Below are 19666 nucleotides of genomic sequence, written 5' to 3'. Positions count from 1 at the left end.
TTAAAAGGGGCCACAATGACATTCTGGGATAAAATTATGATGCAAAGTGACGCAATAGGAAAATATTCAGGTTAGTCCATGAAAGATTTTATTTCACTTATGTATAGAGATCCTGCATGTGGGAGAGGGAAAATTGAAAATCCATTTGAAACTTGTCTTGTGCCCCCCCCCCCTCCGCGCAATGGCGCATTTCCCTACGAGTATAAATGTTCAAGGGGGCGCTCTTCAAGATTCACCATCGGGTTTACCTAAATAAAAGCTAAAATGCATGAAAAAAAAGGTTACGTGACCGTAATAATTTTAGTGATTGTTTTTTTCTCGCCTAAGGTGTATTCTAACCAGTAAATTGGTTGATTTTGATCATAGGTCGGACACATATCCAATCAGAAGTTGGCTATTTAGACCAATTACTCCTTTTTTGCCACTTGGAATTCTTAATCGACTTTGTGACTGACAAAAAAATGTAAAGGAAGTTCACCCTGACAAAAAGTTTGTTGTAAAAAAAAAAGAATAACGAATGCTAGCTTGTGAAGGTTTGAGAAAAATTCATCAAAGATTAAGAGAGTTTTTAAAATTTACAATACATTGAAAGCTGCTCGCTTTATAAATTAAACAATAAATAAACTGTTGATTTCTTCAATCTTTGATGGATTTTCCTCAAACTTTCACCAATATTTTAAAATATTTTTTCTCCAATGTTTACAACAAACTTTTGTCAGGGTGAGCTTTCTATTTGAAGGCCCTCTCTCTCCTAAAAAGTAGATTTTGAGGTAAACGAAACAGAAACGCTTCCCACTCACTAAATGTTGTGAGCTCATAAGGAGATAGGGGCAATGTCTTATTGAAAAGGGTGCCCATCATCCCAGGTGCCCCCATGATATTAAAATGCCATTTTTGTACCTGGTCGAGATCAAACGACCTCCTTCCAACCTAGTCTTATTAGGCATCGAAATTGCCCAGTCTTTTAGGGTTGAGGGTAGGTGCAATAAAAAATATAGAGGGTAGGTGTCAAAAAATTTGAAGATTTGAAATAATTGAATAATATATATTTTTCATTATACGACAACCTTCTAATCGTGACCAGCATGTAATAGGGATAGAGATTCAAGCAATTAGTAATTATAATCAACAATTCTGAAAAAAGGACATTTGTCTATTTTTTAATTACATTAAAAATCTTTATTGTATTCACAATTGTAAGTCATCTTTATAATATAGGTAGTTTATAAAAATTAAGTACTGATAATTTAGAAAGGCAATGATACATACATATATATACACATTTTGTATATAATGTTTAAATTAACCACCAATTATATAATTCAAGTATTATGAAAATATATATCATAAGAAAACATTTTTTTTTACAAATTCCTATAATTCATAATTCACATATCATTTTGATTCAATAAATATACTGTAAACTTCCTTGGCTGTAGGGCAACCCTGAGACAGCCACAGATTTCCTAAGGCCTCCGAGAGTACCTTTCAGATTAGAGCACTACGGCTGTCTGTCGTACACAAGACACAAAGCAAATATGACTTAAATTCTGATGCATACATGATATGCAACGTGCATTAACTTATTGATTGATATGCTGTAGTGTGTGTCCTCTTGGCATGATCTGACCAATGCAGTAATGCCTTTTATACCTCACCCAGCCAGGCATTGAAGTGCGACTCTAAGTAATACTTAATATAAATCTTTGTAAAACACCCCCCCCCCCTTACGGGGTTGAAAGGGTACCCTGTAGGCTATATTTCGTAATTCCCTGAATGCATGTTACATGGCTGCTAAGGTCAAGCCTGGGCACTGAAATTGCAGTACAGTAGAACTGTTCATGGATCCATCTATATGTTGATTTAAAGGACAGGTCCACCCCAACAAAAACTTGATTTGAATAAAGAGAGAAAAATTCAACAAGCATAATACTGAAAATTTCATAAAAATCGGATGTAAAATAAGAAAGTTATGACATTTCAAAATTTCGCTTCATTTCACAAAAACAGTTATATGAACGAGCCAGCTACATCCAAATGAGTCGATGATGTCATTCACTCACTATTTCTTTTGTTTTTCATTGTTTGAAATATGAAATATTTTTATTTTCTCATCATTGCCATGTGAAATGAAATTTCATTCCTCCCTGAACACGTGGAATTCCACTATTTTAACATTTTGTGCTTTAGGCAAGGAGGTCCTAATCGTCAAATTCGTAAAAATTGAAAAATTGTAAAATTCAAACAATAAAAAAACAAAAGAAATAGTGAGTGACATCATCAACTCTCTCATTTGGATGTAACTGGCTCGTTCATATAACTATTTTGTTAAAAATAAGCGAAACTTTGAAATGTCAGAACTTTCTTATTTTACATTGGATTTTGATGAAATTTTAAGCATTGTGCTTGTCTGATTTTTCTCTATTGATTCAAATCAAGTTTTTGTTGGGGTGGACCTGTGATTTAAATCAACATATAGATGGATCCATGAACAGTTCTACTGTACTGCAATTTCAGTGCCCAGGCTTGACCTGAGCAGCCATGTAACATGCATTCAGGGAATTACGAAATATAGCCTACAGGGTACACTTTCAACCCCCTATAAGGGCGGGGGGGGGGGGTGTTTTACAAAGATTTATATTAAGTATTACTTAGAGTCGCACTTCAATGCCTGGCTGGGTGAGGTATAAAAGGCATTACCGCATTGGTCAGATCATGCCAAGAGGACGCACACTACAGCGAATCAATCAATAAGTTAATGCATGTTGCATATCATGTATGCATCAGAATTTAAGTCATATTCATACACAATAAAGGACCTTTTATGGTCAAATTTTCATTGGGCTAAAATCCCTTCCCTGATCAAAACACATAATACAAGTCACAACACATGGAATGCAAATTATATCAAGTTCAAAGACACTTCCAAGGGGAAGTAGCAAGAAATAATCTGCAATCGGTTTTGAATTTCAGTTGCAAATTTACAGTTGATAGATTTTTAGCTGTAGAAAGTCAGTTACACTCCTTGATGCAAGAAGCATATTATAAGCAATAATCTTCGAACTGCAATCAATTCGGTGGATTCACAATAAGGTGCAACATCCATTGGTTGCAGCGGACAGGCCGAAATTCGCAATGCCTCATGGGAAAAAGTCGACATCTGTTGCCAGTGCATGTATGCATGTGATTATTCAGCACTGGCCGACGTGGATCGACCGGCTTGCATGCTGTTAATTCCTACATGGTCCAGGAGGTGGGAGAGAAGTTTGATCACATATTATGTGACACCTAGATAGATCCTTGGCATTTGATTGGTTGTTAGATATCATTCGGACCATTTTACAATGACGTCATCGTATTTTTTTTCTTCCTAAACCACAGATATCCTCAAACTTTTAATTCTACATGCAGGTTGCAATTCTTGAACTTGTACAGTGGAACCCCAAAGTTAGTGAACTCCACTCGAAAATGAACATATTTTAGAGTCTTCAAGTTCCTCCATGTTTCAGGTTATTAATTGTGATTTCAGGTGATAAAATATTACATCGAGTTATTAGGCTTATGATGGCAAGGTTTTGGATTCACCTGGTAATGAATATGTAGATTTTCTCTTTTTGTTTTATTCATGCCAGTTTGTTTCTATGGGCTCACAGAACATTGGAATGATGTTGTTTACATCCGCATACATCCGTAATTCCAAAGCTTCGTTATTCCAAAGGTTCGATTATTCCAAAGGATAACATTTCCGAAGGTTTGTAATTCTGAAGGTTCGTTAATCCGAAAACAAAATAAGGTTCGTAATTCCGAAGGTTCGTTCGTCCGAAAACGTAATGATTAACGAACCTTATTTCGTTTTCGGACTCACGAACCTTCGGAACAACAAACCTTATTTCATTTTCGGATTAACGAACCTTCGGAACAACAAACCTTATTTCGTTTTCGGAACGAACCTTATTTTGTTTCGGACTAACGAACCTTCGGAACATCGAACCTTATTTTGTTTCGGATTATCGAACCTTCGGAATAATGCCACAAATGCTCGGATTAACAAACCCTTTTACGTTTTCGGATTAACGAATATCGAGGTAAAGGCAATTTACGTGTTTCGGAATAAAGAAACTTCGGAATTAAGAGCCTTCCGAATTACAAAGTGTAACCGTTTACATCACACAGCATGAATGAGTGCATTTTGTGAAGGGTTTCACTAACTTTTGAGCACAACTGTATTTATAAAAGTTTGGCCCAAATAAAAGAAAAAGAGAAAATCAGCAAATTCAATACCCATACTTGGATATGAACCCCAAATCTTGCTATTGTAAGCCCAATTGACTCAGCTGACGACTTGATTGAGATGTTGCAAATTGCTTTATACATGTAGCTTTGCAATTTGTTTTCATGAATATTTATGATAATAAATGAAAATAATAATTACTTCCTATTAAGTGCTCTTTCAAAAGTTACAAAGCGCTGTACATGATGTGTAGTCTTTGATAGAATACCGTAAACCCTTTTTTCGACACAGGGATGAAAATGTTGGAAGAAAAACAATTTAGCACCCTGGCACTAAAATGTGAAGTTAAGGCCCTATCTCACCAACGGAGACGTCGCCGCGACAGTCTCCAACTTATCAGTCGCTGCAGTCGCGGAGACGTCTCGGAGACAAAAATGGCTTGCGCTCTCACCAAGGAGACGTCTCGATGGAACGTTTGAAATATCATTCACCTGACTTGGAGCAGGAGGAGGGATATCAGCACGCGTTCAGTCACGTGGTTTCTGAAGTGGGTCAAACAGTGTGAAGAAGTGTCGCGGAGACGTCTCCGCAATGTATTATAATTTTTTTGGTCTCCAGCAGGTCTTCGCGATGTCTCTGAAACGTCTCTGAGACATCGCGGTGACGTCTCAGCAGTTGCGGATATCATAAGTCTCCGAGACGTCGCAGCAACTGATGGAGACTTCTCGGAGACGTCGCGGAGACTAGAAACAGTCTCCAAAAATATTAAACATGTTTAATCTTCTTGCGACTCCTCGGAGACTCTGTAATTTTCATGAGACATCTCAGAGATGTCGCGGAGACGTCTCTGCAACTAGCAAAATTTGTAGTCGCGAACTAGTTTCAAGCCCAGTGAGATACCCCCTTTAATCTTCATGGGGTCTGTTCACACTCTGTGAAGGAATCTTAGTCTGAATTAAGTCTATGTCCCGTATTCTAAAGTTGGCTTTAACTTAGACCATGGTCTTACTCTGTGCCAAACTAATGGGAAGAAAAATATTTCAAATGTTTGTTTACAGTGTATGCTTCTGATGTTTACTTTGCTCTTTAATAATTCTTTAATGGTGAAGACAACTGTCATACTTATCCTTCCCAGGCAGTTAATAATGTTTTGGGAGTCAAACTACCGGTACATTGAACCTCTACTGTTAGAGATTTATGTAACAACTGGCTTTCCATAGTCAAACCACAACTTAAAACCAGAGTTAAAATTAAACCCGACTTCAGAATACAGGATTATAAGTGAAAGAAGTTACCCTGGTATTACCATGTACAGTCAATCTTCATGGGGTCTGTTCACACTCTGTGAAGGAATCTTAGTCTGAATGAAGTCTAGAAGTGCAAAATGTCAACCTGGTATCATCATGTGGACAGTCAATCGTAATGGGGTCTGTCCACACTCTGTGAAGTAATTGAATCTGAATGAAGTCTAGAAGTGCGAGATGTCACCCTGGTATCATCATGTGGACAGTCAATCGTAATGGGGTCTGTTCACACTCTGTGAAGTAATTGAATCTGAATGAAGTCTAGAAGTGCAAGATGTCACCCTGGTATCATCATCTGGACAGTCAATCGTAATGGGGTCTGTTCACACTCTGTGAAGTAATTGAATCTGAATGAAGTCTAGAAGTGTAAGATGTCACCCTGGTATCATCATGTGGACAGTCAATCATAATGGGGTCTATCCACACTCTGTGAAGTAATTGAATCTGAATGAAGTCTAGAAGTGCAAGATGTCACCCTGGTATCATCATGTGGACAGTCAATCGTAATGGGGTCTGTCCACACTCTGTGAAGTAATTGAATCTGAATGAAGTCTAGAAGTGCGAGATGTCACCCTGGTATCATCATGTGGACAGTCAATCGTAATGGGGTCTGTCCACACTCTGTGAAGTAATTGAATCTGAATGAAGTCTAGAAGTGCGAGATGTCACCCTGGTATCATCATGTGGACAGTCAATCGTAATGGGGTCTGTTCACACTCTGTGAAGTAATTGAATCTGAATGAAGTCTAGAAGTGCAAGATGTCACCCTGGTATCATCATGTGGACAGTCAATCGTAATGGGGTCTGTTCACACTCTGGGAAGGAATCTTAGTCTGAATGAAGTCTAAAAGAGCAAGCCGGCCTTCATGGGGAAGTAACCTACGGACATTGAAACAGAACCAGAACATATACATAAATCCATAACTTATATTCACTATGTCTACTAGCAGTAGATCTACTTCTTAGTAGGTGGTACATGTATTATGATAGCCATGGTGTAGCTACAGGTTGCACGGGCCTAATCACAACTGGCAGGCAAAAGATATTCATTCGACCCAACCCATTGCTCAATTTTTAAATTTGATATAGCTGATTGAAAAAATGAATATGATTGACAATCTAACACTGATACTAGGGACGGTACCTACTGAACTTACTTTTTCCAAATTGGAAAGATATATCATCACTATGGAACTACATTTTTACTGGCGGAAGTATTATGGTCATTTTACTCTCTCAAGTTATGATTTTGATCCCGTCAGGTGTAGTCTCCATAAATGCGGATTTATTTTTAAAATGAGCCGGTCGAGGTACCCTTTTCTGGTGAGATATGGAATGTCAGACATTTACCCTATCCACTGGTAGTAAACATTCAAACCTCAAATTACCTCCTTATTTGTTACGAATTCATTTTAAGTGCCACTTTAATTCACACACAAATCTATGGGAAATGAATTAGTCCTGTGAGCCCTAGACATGGGCTGAATTAGACCACACTTTTATGGAGTGCCAGTTGTCAACTTATTTATCAATTCAAATATTCTTATCCTACTGCAAAAAGTTGTCAAAAAATAATTGAGTCATGACATTGGGAGCATAAGGAAATACACGAAATATCGAGAATTTTAGGGAAAATATTGGTACATTATAATTGCCACAAATATGGAAGAAATATGATAAAGTCAGCATTCCATAGAAGAGGTTAATTAAAATTCTAGTTTAGACTAGGGTTAAACTAATGTTTAATTATCAGAATATACTACCTGTAGAGTCTCATATGGAGAATATTCTAATCATACCAATATAACAAAATATAAACTTACTCAATGAATGTTGGTGCTAATGTGAATATTCTAATCATACCCATATAACAAAATATAAACTTACGCTATGAATATTGGTGCTAATGTGAATATTCTAATCATACCCATATAACAAAATATAAACTTACTCTTTCAAAGTAGGTGCTAATGAGAATATCCTTGGGAAGTAGATATAACGTTTTTGCCTCAGGATTCCATCAAAGATATAATCTGCTGCATCGTCTGTTTTGTTCATTGCAATCCCCCTGAAAGAAAAGACAAAATGGATTTGCCCGTATTCTGAACTTGGGTTTAAATTAAACCCTATTTTAAAGCTGTGGTTTAACTATGGAGAGCATAAATCCTTGACAGTACACTTTCAGTTTAATTATAAACTCATATGCGTTTATGACACCCTAATTGTTCATAATTGTCTGGGAATTATAACTGCAGTAATTTTCTTCATTATGAAAGCAAAATGAAGCAAAATCTACAACATTAGAATTATTCAATTATACATAGAATTTTTTAATTTTTGGCTCCCCATAATTTTAGCACAGAGTTAGACCATGGTCTAAGTTAAACCTGATTACAGAATACCAGCCATTATATTAATTACTATTATCAGTTGTTTTGACATCACCTGTGCCTTTCAATTGGATCTAATTTACTATATAATGCTACCTACAACATCATCACCACGGGCCTGTCTTACAAAGAGTTGCGATTGATCCAATCAATTTAAACTGTACGGAAATCCATCCATACCATATTTTTTTCTACAGGAAATTTGCACAATATCCTTAGTAAACAAAGAGAATCACAGAGAATCTTCAAGAGAATGATGAATGTATGAATATCTAGAAAATATTTTGAACAAATTTGCATTTTAGATGTTGACGTTGCTGGCCGTCCATAGCTGTGATTGGTCCGATCAATCGCAACTATGGAAAGCCATCAAAGTCAACATATTAAATACATGTTTGTTCAAATTTTTCTCTTGATATGAATGTCTATCCATAAATTGATTTCTTGAGAATTTGAGGTGTTCTCCTTTGTTCATAAAGTACATTTTGCAAATTTCCTGTAGAAAAAAAATTATGACACTGATGGATTTCCATAGAAGAGTTACAATTGATTGGATCAATCATAAATCTTTATAAGACGGAGGCCCCGATCTCAGCTAGCGTGCCATTCCATGCTTCTGTTTGTTTTTTCTCCCTCTGTCTCTTCCATTACTTATGTATCCCGTCTGACATGGCAATATTTTTCATGTCAATTTAAAGAGAAATCCCAGTAGTTACAGTAAACACTGATTTCATGAGAAAGTCTGTAAAACCAGGCTTAATTGTCAGTATATCAGAGGATCTAGATCTGGTACAATTACATAAACTGAACTTTGTGAAATCTTGAAATCTACGCTGAAGAATGTTCTCACTGGAGATCACCAACACAGATAAGCGCACATGGGACAGTGTATTATAACTGCTCTGAATGTTGGCCCGACGCTTGACCCGAATCCTGTCCTTATTTGCTAATTTCTCAGCAATTACACAATTTCTTCCAGAATCCTTTGGCACATATTTTTCATTTATACAAACAGACACTTTGGTGGTCATTTCATTGCATTCTGTACGAACTCATTTTGATATCGTTACCACAACTGGCATTTACCTTTAATATCACTCAATATCAGTGAAACAAGCTCCTTACCTTGCCGAGATGGAATGTATCATACCGGTATCCAGAAAGTGAGGACAGATGAGGGTCTGCTTGATACCGGTCTTGTGATAGACGTCCCTTAGCTCTGATTCCAACGCCTCGTCGAGACCAAAGATGCCAAACTTAGAGGCGCAGTAATCGGTGAGCCGATGCATCGCGTTCTGACCGCCTGCTGAGCAGGTCGTCACGATGTGGCCAGAATTGGACTCCAGCATCCCTGGCAAGAATGCACGTAGTGTCTGGGAAAGAAAAGTGATAAGGTACAGTTATCATGAAGGGGTACCGGTTATCCTTCACAGCCTTGATATGAAAATTTTTAGGGCAAGGACATCTTTCTGTAGGGTACATTTTTATGTTACACAAGAAATGTAAAAAAGTGCAAAAAGGGCATAACATTTCTCCAATATAATAATGACTTTTGGAAGTCTCTACGCACTACAGTCATGGCAGCATAATTACTCTGGCTTTAGCAGAGCAGCTGTTACGCGCACTGCGTTTCAAGGAATTAATTCCTACCAGCTACCCATTCACCTGGGTTGAGTGCAACACAATATGGCTAAATTTCTTGCTGAAGGAAAACACATCGTGGCTTGGAATTGAACCCCTGTCCCTAAGATTGACAGAGGAGAGTCATAACCACTAGACCACGAGACCAATGAGAGAGGTGGCAAGGCCAGTCAACAAGGCATCAAAGACCATAGCCTTGGATTAATTCACAATCTTTTATTTTAAAAGGGGAAGTTCACCCTGACGAAAGGTTTGTTGTAAAAATACTAGAAAAAACAAGTAAAAAAATATTTTGGTGAAGTTTTGAGAAATATCCAAAAAGATTAAGAAAGTTATTAGAATGTTAGGTTTGTGATTTGTGACGTCATATAAGAGCAGCTGCCAAACATGTTACATAATATAAAATGCATAAATTTCAATTTTCAATGATTCATGATGACTAAAATATTATTTTCATTCAACAGGTGAGAAATGATTTGTCTATTCGTGAAATGAAGGTACAATAAAAACCATTTAATACTTTTTGAGAAAATGACATTGCATTCATTTTTTTTCATGCACAATACGCGGAAAGCAGCTCACATAAGACATCATAAATAAAAAAAATAAACTTCTAAGAACTTTTTAAATCTTTGATGGATTTTCCTCAAACCTTCACCAATATCTTCATATTTTTTTGCAATTTTTACGCTGTGTAAGACTCTATATAAATTCTAAGACATTACCCCTAAAAAAAAATCTGCCATTTGAACCACATAGTAAGGGGTTTGAATTCCATCGCAGCACTCAGGTCCTTTGGCAAAGCGTTTATCTACATTTGCCACTCTCCACCCAGGCATAATAAATAAGTGGTTATTTCTAATTCGTCTATTGTACGATTGCCAACTCGTCTAACCTCATTTGGTCTACCATCAGTTCGTCTAATCACATGGTCTACTTTCATTAATAGTCTATTGCCATTCCGTCTAATAACCAGTTGGTCCAATAGCCATTTAGTCCATATACCATTTGGTCTAATTAAACTAAAGTTTAAATTGTGCAAAATGAATGAAAAGAAAATGGGTATTAGACCAACTGGTTATTAGACAAAATGGTAATAGAAGAAATGGTAATTAGACAAAGTGATGATTGGACCAAATGGTGATTGGGCCAAATGGTTATTGGACCAAATGGTTGTTAGACGAAATGTTGATGGACGGAATGGCATTAGACTAAATAAAGGTAGACCATGTAGTGAGTGGACGAGTTGGCAATGGACGAATTGGCAATTTACCAAATAAGTATGCAGTATACGTAGGAATACTTCCTTGATTTCTTGAGATTCCAATCAGGGTATTCGTTGTAAAGCCGGGGTAATAGTATACAAATATACAATGACACTCGAGGATCTGGCTAAAACTATTCGCACTCAGGAACATCACATAGTACATCAGAATAGTACTATGTGATGTTCCTGAGTGCCAATAGCCGGTTCCGAGAATGGGTCATTGTATATTTGTTTTATATCCCTTCCACTCATACCATTTTACAGCGAAACGATTTTTAATAAGTTGATATAGAACAATCGTCGAGAAGTTGAGAAAATAATAAGTCTTGAAGCGCACCTGGTTAGTGCAGCTCGCCGAAAGTTTCCCGTGGCATGCAGTGGAGAGTACTGTTTGGCTGAGTAGCGCTCTGCTCGCATCGCACCGCACACCTCGCGTATCGCGAGGTAGGGGGGTCAAAAAAACGTATAGTTCACTTTTTCCCTAGGGAAAAAATGGACTATGCGTGACGTCAGCAAGGAAAATGAACTATATCACGGCAAACGTTTATCGTAGTAAAACTATTCTTTTTCTCCTTGTGTACACTCTCAATACAACAATCTTAAGTAAGGGATATAATACAGTATATGTAGCACTTAGAATTTTAATATCAAGCGCTATATGAATAATGCATATCATTATTAATTTTCATTAAATGCACAGAAGAAGAAAAGAGTTCCTATTCAACTCATCCACTACTGAATTCTGTGATTCCTATAGGCTTTGTACAGGGGTCACCCATTTCCAGTACGCAATGGGTTAATGGCAAAAGAAATTATGCTCATTACCCAGAACACAGATAGAAGGTTGATTTCAATGGTTCGTCTGATGTCATCATTCCTGAGCTCTAGTAAAGACTCTCCGACCAATACTCCAGCATTGTTGATTAGCATGTGAACGTCTCCTATTTCACTCCTTACCCTGCACAGTTCATAAAAAAAAAAAAGATTAACCCTATATTCCAGGGAAGGGGGGGGGGGCCCTCAACATTTTTTGCAATAAATCTGACGCACTAAAACTTTGACAGCGCCACTCGCTGAATTCTGTACTGTGCACCTTTGGAGACCAACTTCGCAACACCCGGGTGCGCGTATAAAAAATAAAGGAACATTATGCAAATGGAATTAAGACCAAATTGCTCAAAATGTGATTACTCATTTTCTACCATTGTGCAAATTTTAGGGGGGGGTCCATAATGCGCCCACTCCCTTGAAAGTGACCAGAATTAAAATAATACTACCCTGGCTATGACTTACATACAATAGATCCTGCTGGTTACCCGTTCACCTCACCCGGGTTAAGTGCAGCACAATCTTGATAAATTTCTTGCTTGAGGAAATGCAATGGCTGGGATGTGAACCAACGACCATCTCATTGAAAGGTCTACAAGTGTCAGAGCCACTAGACCATGACACAACCATCATCTGACCCACCCTCCCCCTGCCCCCAGTACTTACTTACCTTAAAGCAGATGTTTTCACAAGTTCTATATCTGTGACATCTACTGTGTAGAGATGAATCTCAGCATCTGGAGTCTCGGACTGGATTAATTCAGCAGTTTTCTTGTTGCCTAAAATTAAAGGTAGAAACCAGTAGTTGCAGAAAAACAATTTTTTCATGAGAAAGTCTTTTAATTCAAGGTTAATTGTCAAAAAATTATCATACATCTATTTCTGGTACATTGAAGTTTTATCTTTGTAAAATCATGAAATCTTAGGTCAAAACTCAAAATTGATAATTCTGATGATTTACACAGAAAAGCATATGTGGGAAAGTGTATCAATATTGCTTCGAAAAATACCCGAAATTTGACGGAATTCTGAGCTTATTTGACTCATTTCTCAGCAATTACGCATTTTCTTCCGGAGAAGTTTGGCACATATTTTTTTATTTATACATACAAACACTAAGTGGTAATTTTATAGGATTCTGTTCAAACTCATTTTGAGATCGTTACCACTACAGGGGGGTGTTTCACAAAGATTTAAGTATGACTTAGGTCGCACTTAAATGTTGACGCGTACATTATAAGCAACGCGCAATCTTATTGATCAATACGCAGTAGTGCGCGTCCTCTTGGCATGATCTGACCAATGCTGTCACACCTTTTATACTGCGCGCAACAAGACATTTAAGTGCGACTCTAAGTCATACTTAAATCTTTGTGAAACACCCCCCTGACCTAATCTTTAACATGAGATTGCGTATTTTTCATGGAGCCAGATACAGAGATGATTCACACTAACACGAAACACACACAGATGGTATTAAAGGGGAAGTTCACCCTGAAGAAAACTTTGTTACAATAGCAGAAAAAATAGTAAAAATATTGGTGAAGGTTTGAGGAAAATCTGTTAAAGAGTAAGAAAGTTATTAGAGTTCAATATTTTGGATTTGTGACGTCATAAACAAGCAAATGCCCCATGTGTTATGTAATATAAAATGCATGAATTTCAAATTTTGTATGGTTCCTGATGACTTAATTTTGTTTTCTATTCGTGATCGGGTGTGAAATGATTTGTCTATTGATATACAAAAGTTACAGTGAAAAACATTTTCAATTTTCTGAGAAAATGACATTTCATTGATTTTTTACCACTCGCTATGTATGAATGCTGCTCGCATATGACGTCACAAATCAAATAATTGAAATTCTAATAACTTTTTAATTATTTGATGAATTTTTCTCAAACCTTCGGCAATATTTTTTATTATTTTTTCTGCTATTTTTAAATAAACTTTTTTTCAGGGTGAACTTCCCCTTTAACATGTGTCACATATCGCAGGCTACTGTGCCAGTGATATATGATCATTTCTAAGATTAATTATGGTAAGAATAAGATTAAGAATATAAATTCTCAACGTACTAGTACATGTATATCAAATATAACACATTATTTATATTTCTACATAAAATCTTTGGATCTGATTAGTATTAACCAAGATTGAAATACATATTGACTCTTTAATTGATTAGCCTACAGCACAGCACAACTGGGCGTTGTGGTGTGCGCCTGTAATCCAAGCTGTGGGGAAGTTACAGATTGATGCAGAGGTTCGAGCCCTGGTCACGTCTTTCGGATGGTGACGTAAATGGTCGGTCCCAGACGTATAATCATATCTGATTGATACATGTCTGACAAAACTCAAATACACACACACACACACATTGGTGAAAAATCTTACATGAAATGCCCCTGGCCTATTAAATGAGATTCATACTATCCAATACATGCTGTATAGCCTAATTTCAAGGTGAAACAAAGTAAACAGATAAAACCAAAATACTCCATGTACATTTTAGCAATACACAGATATCGAAACTGATTTTATCAGAAAAATTGACCTTTGTTTGTCCCTGAAAGCAAAATACAGACAGCAATTCAAACAAATGAACAGCTTATCTAGGAGGAAAACATTCTAACGATGTCGGAAGCAGGGGCACCGTAAAGAAGGAGATATTGGGGGATGGGGGTTGTCAAAAAATTGTGGGGGCAAACACATTTTTACCCCCAAGCCCCCCCCTGTAATCTCTCTCAAGGCCCCCCTGCCTTCCTTGGTTAATGTCAGAGATTGCTGATCTCAGTTGAATTTACTAAAGAGGGAGCTACACAAGATGTTAAGGTTTTGGAGAGTTGTGTGAAGATTGTGAAAGAAGGGGGAAGAAAGAGAATACGCTCTAGAAACATTATGAAAGATTTCTGCCTAAATGAGACAGAAAATCGTGTACAACTCTTGAACGCACACTTAGGTTACGGAGTGACCCTGAGTGCAAACAGCTGACTGTGTTACAACTTAGGGGTGATACATTTTCACAATAGGGGTGATCAAACTCACTGGAGGGACTTTAATTCACTTATAACAAAGAAATGTGTACTACAGTACTCCTGTTGAACGCTCTGATGAAAATTATATGAGTTTTACATTCATTTGAACGGGAGGACAAGATTATTGTATATATCGAGTGCATTATGCATAAATCATACTACCATTGCGATCCCAGCCCGGCCGATGGTTCAGGCATGACCATCCTGAGTGACGTCACCGATAGAGACCTCAAATGCCAGGAGAGCCTATTCGACAACTAACTTCATCTAAAAAACACGTATTGAAGATAACATCCAATGGGGAAATGGCTTTCATTTTCATGAAATATACATTCCATTCTTCAATAAATCTTTCACCCCGTCGTTAACTGCCCATTCATTCTTGAGCAATGGGGGAATGAATACAGAGTGTCTCAAAGTTTGTGTGAAAAAAGGTGCATTTTCCATAGAACTTCTGCCAAAAAGCAATGCGTAAGGGAAAGATTAGCCCCAAAACACGAATAGATGAGTTAATCAAATGGGATGAATCATGAAAATCAGTGAAATATAGTTTCTCCTGTACTCATTACTGAATACCCCGACTTGATACGATTAATTTTCCCCCCTCCATCAACTTTTAAGAAAAAGGGTGCATATTTTCATAAAAATATCATGTGTTATATCGACGGACGCCAGTGCGTACGAGCAGGAGGAAGCCAAATGTCTCGTATTTTTCATAATGTATATATTTTTTTGGGGGGGGGGGGTCTGCCTCAAAGAATCCTGCAATTGTTAACACAAAACCCCAAAACAGAATCACCATTTAAAAAAACATAATGAAAAAAAATATTTGGGAAGATAAAATTGTACAAAATCCTATTTTTTTCACTGTGTATGTTTCTATAGAAATACAATTTTTGTTCTACAAGCAGCATTGAATCATGTGGGAGGGGCAATTTGTGCAATGAGCGACTCGATTCCCCCCCCCCTGCTACCCATCTCCCCCAAATTCGGCCCAAGAATAATTCCCCAAAATCCAGAATTGCTTCTGGTGCACTTGATCAGGACTTCATGTCTAAATGGAACAAAAGATTAAAACATAACAAAAATGAGTGCAATATTTCATTGATTTTGACTGATTTGCAGTTATTCTTCATCTAATTACCGTACTAAATGAGACTAACATGGCTAACGTGAGACAACCGTTAAAGATAAAATGTGATTCCAAAAATGCAAGTATCAAAATGATATAAAAGAAAGAAAAAACTTATCAATTTGTTTAAAATCCCAAATATCAGAAAAGTAGGCCGAAATATAGTGGAGGAAAATTGAGAGGTATAGACGAAGCTACACTAGTTTAGCTTCTAGTAACTCACCTGATACGCTGATATCCCAGAGTGCGAGCCGGGCTCCTTTAGCGGCAAAGCGAAGGGCTAGCTCCCGGCCCAGCCCGCTACCGCTACCAGTAATTACGACGACCCGCCCACGGACAGGAACTTTGGATGGACTGACAAACAAGCGATAAAAAGCCTTTAAATACGCAAACGTAACACGAATAAGGAAGTAAAGAAGTGCAACTATTTCTCGCAACATTTTAATACGAAGATGGTATGATGAACTAAAAAAGAACTATCACAAATACTACAGCTACAGAGAATTTTGAAGAAGAAGAACGCCCACTTCCAACTCCGTTAACGGTATTAGATCCGTCACCAATGCAATACACAAGGGCTATGCTAATTGATCGAACAGGTGGTGGTACGATTGACCGGCGAGGGATGGTGGTCATGGTGGTGGCGTTGGGAGGGTGGGAGGGGGGCTGGAAGGGGGGGGGGGGTGGAAGGGGAGAGTTCATTGATCAAGACCCCGCCACAATCACTTTCCGCCTTTACGCTATATGACTTTGATAACACGTCCAGTCTATATTTTTGAAAACCCTTTAATAATCGTGCACGACACCGATATCAGGCTACGTTTATACCCTTAAATTTGATTGATCCAAAATCAGTGCTAAGGCATCTGTTCAATGGTTGCCTCATATCAGCCCGACTTTTTTTTCAAGGCCTAGACCGTGCACATGTTTTCATGCATGCACCCCCCCCCCCCTTTCACAGAGTCCACGTACAGCCTATCGCTAGGGGAAATTTTTAAGAGGGGGCTTGTTTGCAACTATTTTTTTAATATGATTATAATGACAATGATTTGTATCGCAAATATATTTTATAATGTATGAAAGTGATTTGTATCAATATTTATGCAATTTCTGTTGGAAATAAAATTAATAAATCTAAATCTGAATCTGAAATCATAAAGCTTAGCACGTCATTGCGCTATGCACTGCGCCTTACTCCCGGAGGGGCCACTTACATTGACGAGTGGATACCATGCGCGACCAAAAAAACACGTAAAAAGGATGTCTTTTTCACGATAGGGCACGTTACGTACGTAACGTGATAAGGGTGTCAAAAACACAAAAATAATGAAAAAAGGGTATCTATTTCGCTAGGAAAATTACGTGTTTAGGGTCGAATTTGCGGGGATGATGAAACAAAATTAAAATGTTTTATAAAGGATGTCCTTTTTGCCCCAACACTTCGTGTTTAGAGTCCGTTTTGCGCGAGGTGTAGAAGATGGGATCGTACTAAACCAAACTACTGTGAAGCCGACGACCGAAGGACCCGTAATAATAAAACCGTCCTGTACTTGTTTAGGGGTTCATTTCAGGGAATATTTGCCAAGAGTATCGTTTTGTTTCCAAAACTTGTTAAGGGTAGGGCTTCACACGCCAATACTTGTTAAGGGGTGCATTTTCAGAATATGGAAATTACGTGTTTAGGGTGCTTTTCGAGACCCCATGGTCGCGCATGGTATCCACTCGTGAATGGAAGTGGCCCCCCCGGGGCCTTACTATACTCCATGAAAATCAACTCAAACATGTCAAAGGGCCGTACTCAGTCCAGGCTGAAAATGATGATTTGAACAGATTAAGAAAAATCAGACGGTCAAAATCGGATGATGGAATAACATTATGACATTCTAAAGATTAGCATTATTTCGGTACAACATTTCAATCTATGCATGTCTTCATGAATATTCAATGAGCCATCTGATTATGTCACATCCCAACTGGTTCTTTTGTATTTATTACACACAATTATGTTAATTGATTTTTTCCTCCAAGAATCCCCCCCCCCAAAAAAAAGGATGACAACTGATTTAATGCATTAAATATTAATTGCTGCTACTTATGTTATTATTTTAAGGGAGACATATCATTCACACGTGTAAGATGAAAAAATACGATTTCATGTAATAACAGAAGGAAAAAGGGGATGTGACATCATCAGCCCGCCCACCTAATGAATATTCATCACGACGTGCATAAATTTGAATTTTTTTTTATCCGATTCCGATGAAATTTTTTGCATTTTGCTCCGTGAATTTTAATTTAGATGTAATTATTTTCAGCCCGGAATGCGTGGGCCATCATGCTCGTGAGAAATTTTGTTTTATTTGAATAAAACAGTTGATAATATGCTGAAAAACGCACGAGAATGGGTAAAAAAATTCCAGCACGCAAAATAAAACAAGAGATATGAATAGTTGATAAAGAATTTATTTCATAATTTCATATTTTCAACAAACTTACACAATATGACACAACGAAAAGAAATTGCGGATGGTTTTAATACTGAATAAAGAATTAATGGCATTTTATTGGATTCACACACAGGTATAAAACAAGCTCGTTATTGTAAGATGTTGCTCTAGGGTCCCGTTTCGTAAAGACTCGATATAACAAACGCATAATCAGCCAATCAGATCGAATGATTTCAGTAGCTTTTAACTTTTATTGCAAGTTTGTTATCTAACGAGTTTATGAAACGATCACACCTGTTCATCCCCTCCCCCTCACAGGAAATAAATAAAGAAAGAAACGTGAGAAAAACCCTAAGTAATAAAAAGAAAAAGTTGGTACAAGTGTTTCGTTTAGGAATACTAGACCACATAGACGGAGGAAGCGGGGGGACGTGTCCCCCAAAAAATTTTTAGGTGGGGGGGGGGGACGGTCCCTCCCTAAATTTTTTTTTTGATAACCCTTTTTTTGGCTTGTCAATTTTTTTACCTGCGTCCCCCCTAAATTCACGTGGACCCCCCTGAAACGTGTGTTGTCCCCCCTAAGATTTAGGTTGATGACCTTTTTTTTTTTTTTTTTTTTTTTTGCTTGTCAAAAGTTTTAGTTAGCAACTCCTAAAATTTAGGTTGATAACCTTTTTTTGGGACGCTTGTCCAATTTTTTACCTGTGTCCATCCCAAAATTTCAGGTGGACACCCCCTAAATTTTTTGGCTTCCGCCGCCAATGTCAAACCATGACGCAGGCCATGGACAATTATAAGACTTAATAACACAACAACGACAGCAGAAAAATGAACCAAAAGCAGCAAAAACGGAATAAATTAAAACAACAACTGAATCAACACTGAATCAAAATGGATGGATGTATGCAAGAACTTTTGAGAATGCTTCTCCTGTTTCACAAGAGAAAGAATTAATGATATAAATAAAAAATATCAAACAATTAGTGTCCTATAGTAAAATCAATCTCTTTCGTTCTGTATGAATTCTAAGCAAAACCCTCGAGTTTCATAATAATAATAGGCATTTGTATAGCGCCATCTATGTAAAAACAACTAAGTATTCCGAGGCGCATACCCCGGTTTAAGCTCGAGCTGCTTTCAGCGCTCCTGCATTCAAGGAATTAATCCTTCTGGGTACCCATTCACCTCATCAGGGTCGAGTGCAGCACAGAGTGGATAAATTTCTTGCTGAAGGAAAACAAGCCATGGCTAGAAATCGAACCCACTACCCTCTGTTTGAAAGGCGAGAGTCAGAACCACTATACCACGACGAGCCCACTTTCATTTAAATTTTAAAAAAGATATGAAAGATTCATTTTAAAATTTGATTGATTGGAAATCTATGATATTT

At 37.5% G+C, this 19666-nt stretch overlaps 1 protein-coding gene across 1 annotated transcript; it reads right to left on the bottom strand.

Annotated features, from left to right (window-relative positions):
• Window positions 1-5443: 5443 nt before the first annotated feature.
• Window positions 5444-16389, bottom strand: LOC121421353 (short-chain dehydrogenase/reductase family 16C member 6-like). The gene is made up of 6 exons (XM_041616050.1): window positions 16053-16389; window positions 12332-12440; window positions 11659-11791; window positions 9051-9298; window positions 7487-7603; window positions 5444-6414 (listed from the first exon to the last, which is right to left on the bottom strand). The coding sequence occupies exons 1-6, from the start codon at window positions 16267-16269 to the stop codon at window positions 6324-6326; spliced, it is 915 nt and encodes a 304-aa protein (XP_041471984.1). The 5' UTR covers window positions 16270-16389; the 3' UTR covers window positions 5444-6323.
• Window positions 16390-19666: the final 3277 nt, after the last annotated feature.

Source organism: Lytechinus variegatus, chromosome 9, assembly GCF_018143015.1.
Source record: "Lytechinus variegatus isolate NC3 chromosome 9, Lvar_3.0, whole genome shotgun sequence".
NCBI lineage: Eukaryota > Metazoa > Echinodermata > Echinoidea > Temnopleuroida > Toxopneustidae > Lytechinus > Lytechinus variegatus.
The sequence above is the reverse complement of the archived record's forward strand: the minus strand, read 5'-3'. Positions and strand labels throughout refer to the sequence as shown.

Coding starts and splice junctions, on each gene's coding strand:
- LOC121421353 (XM_041616050.1), bottom strand. CDS start 16,269: ATGTTGCGAGAAATAGTTGCACTTCTTTACTTCCTTATTCGTGTTACG. Junction 11,792..12,331: donor GTGAAAACATCTGCTTTAAG/GTAAGTAAGTAC, acceptor TGAACTGTGCAG/GGTAAGGAGTGAAATAGGAG. Junction 9,299..11,658: donor ACCTTCTATCTGTGTTCTGG/GTAATGAGCATA, acceptor TTTCTTTCCCAG/ACACTACGTGCATTCTTGCC.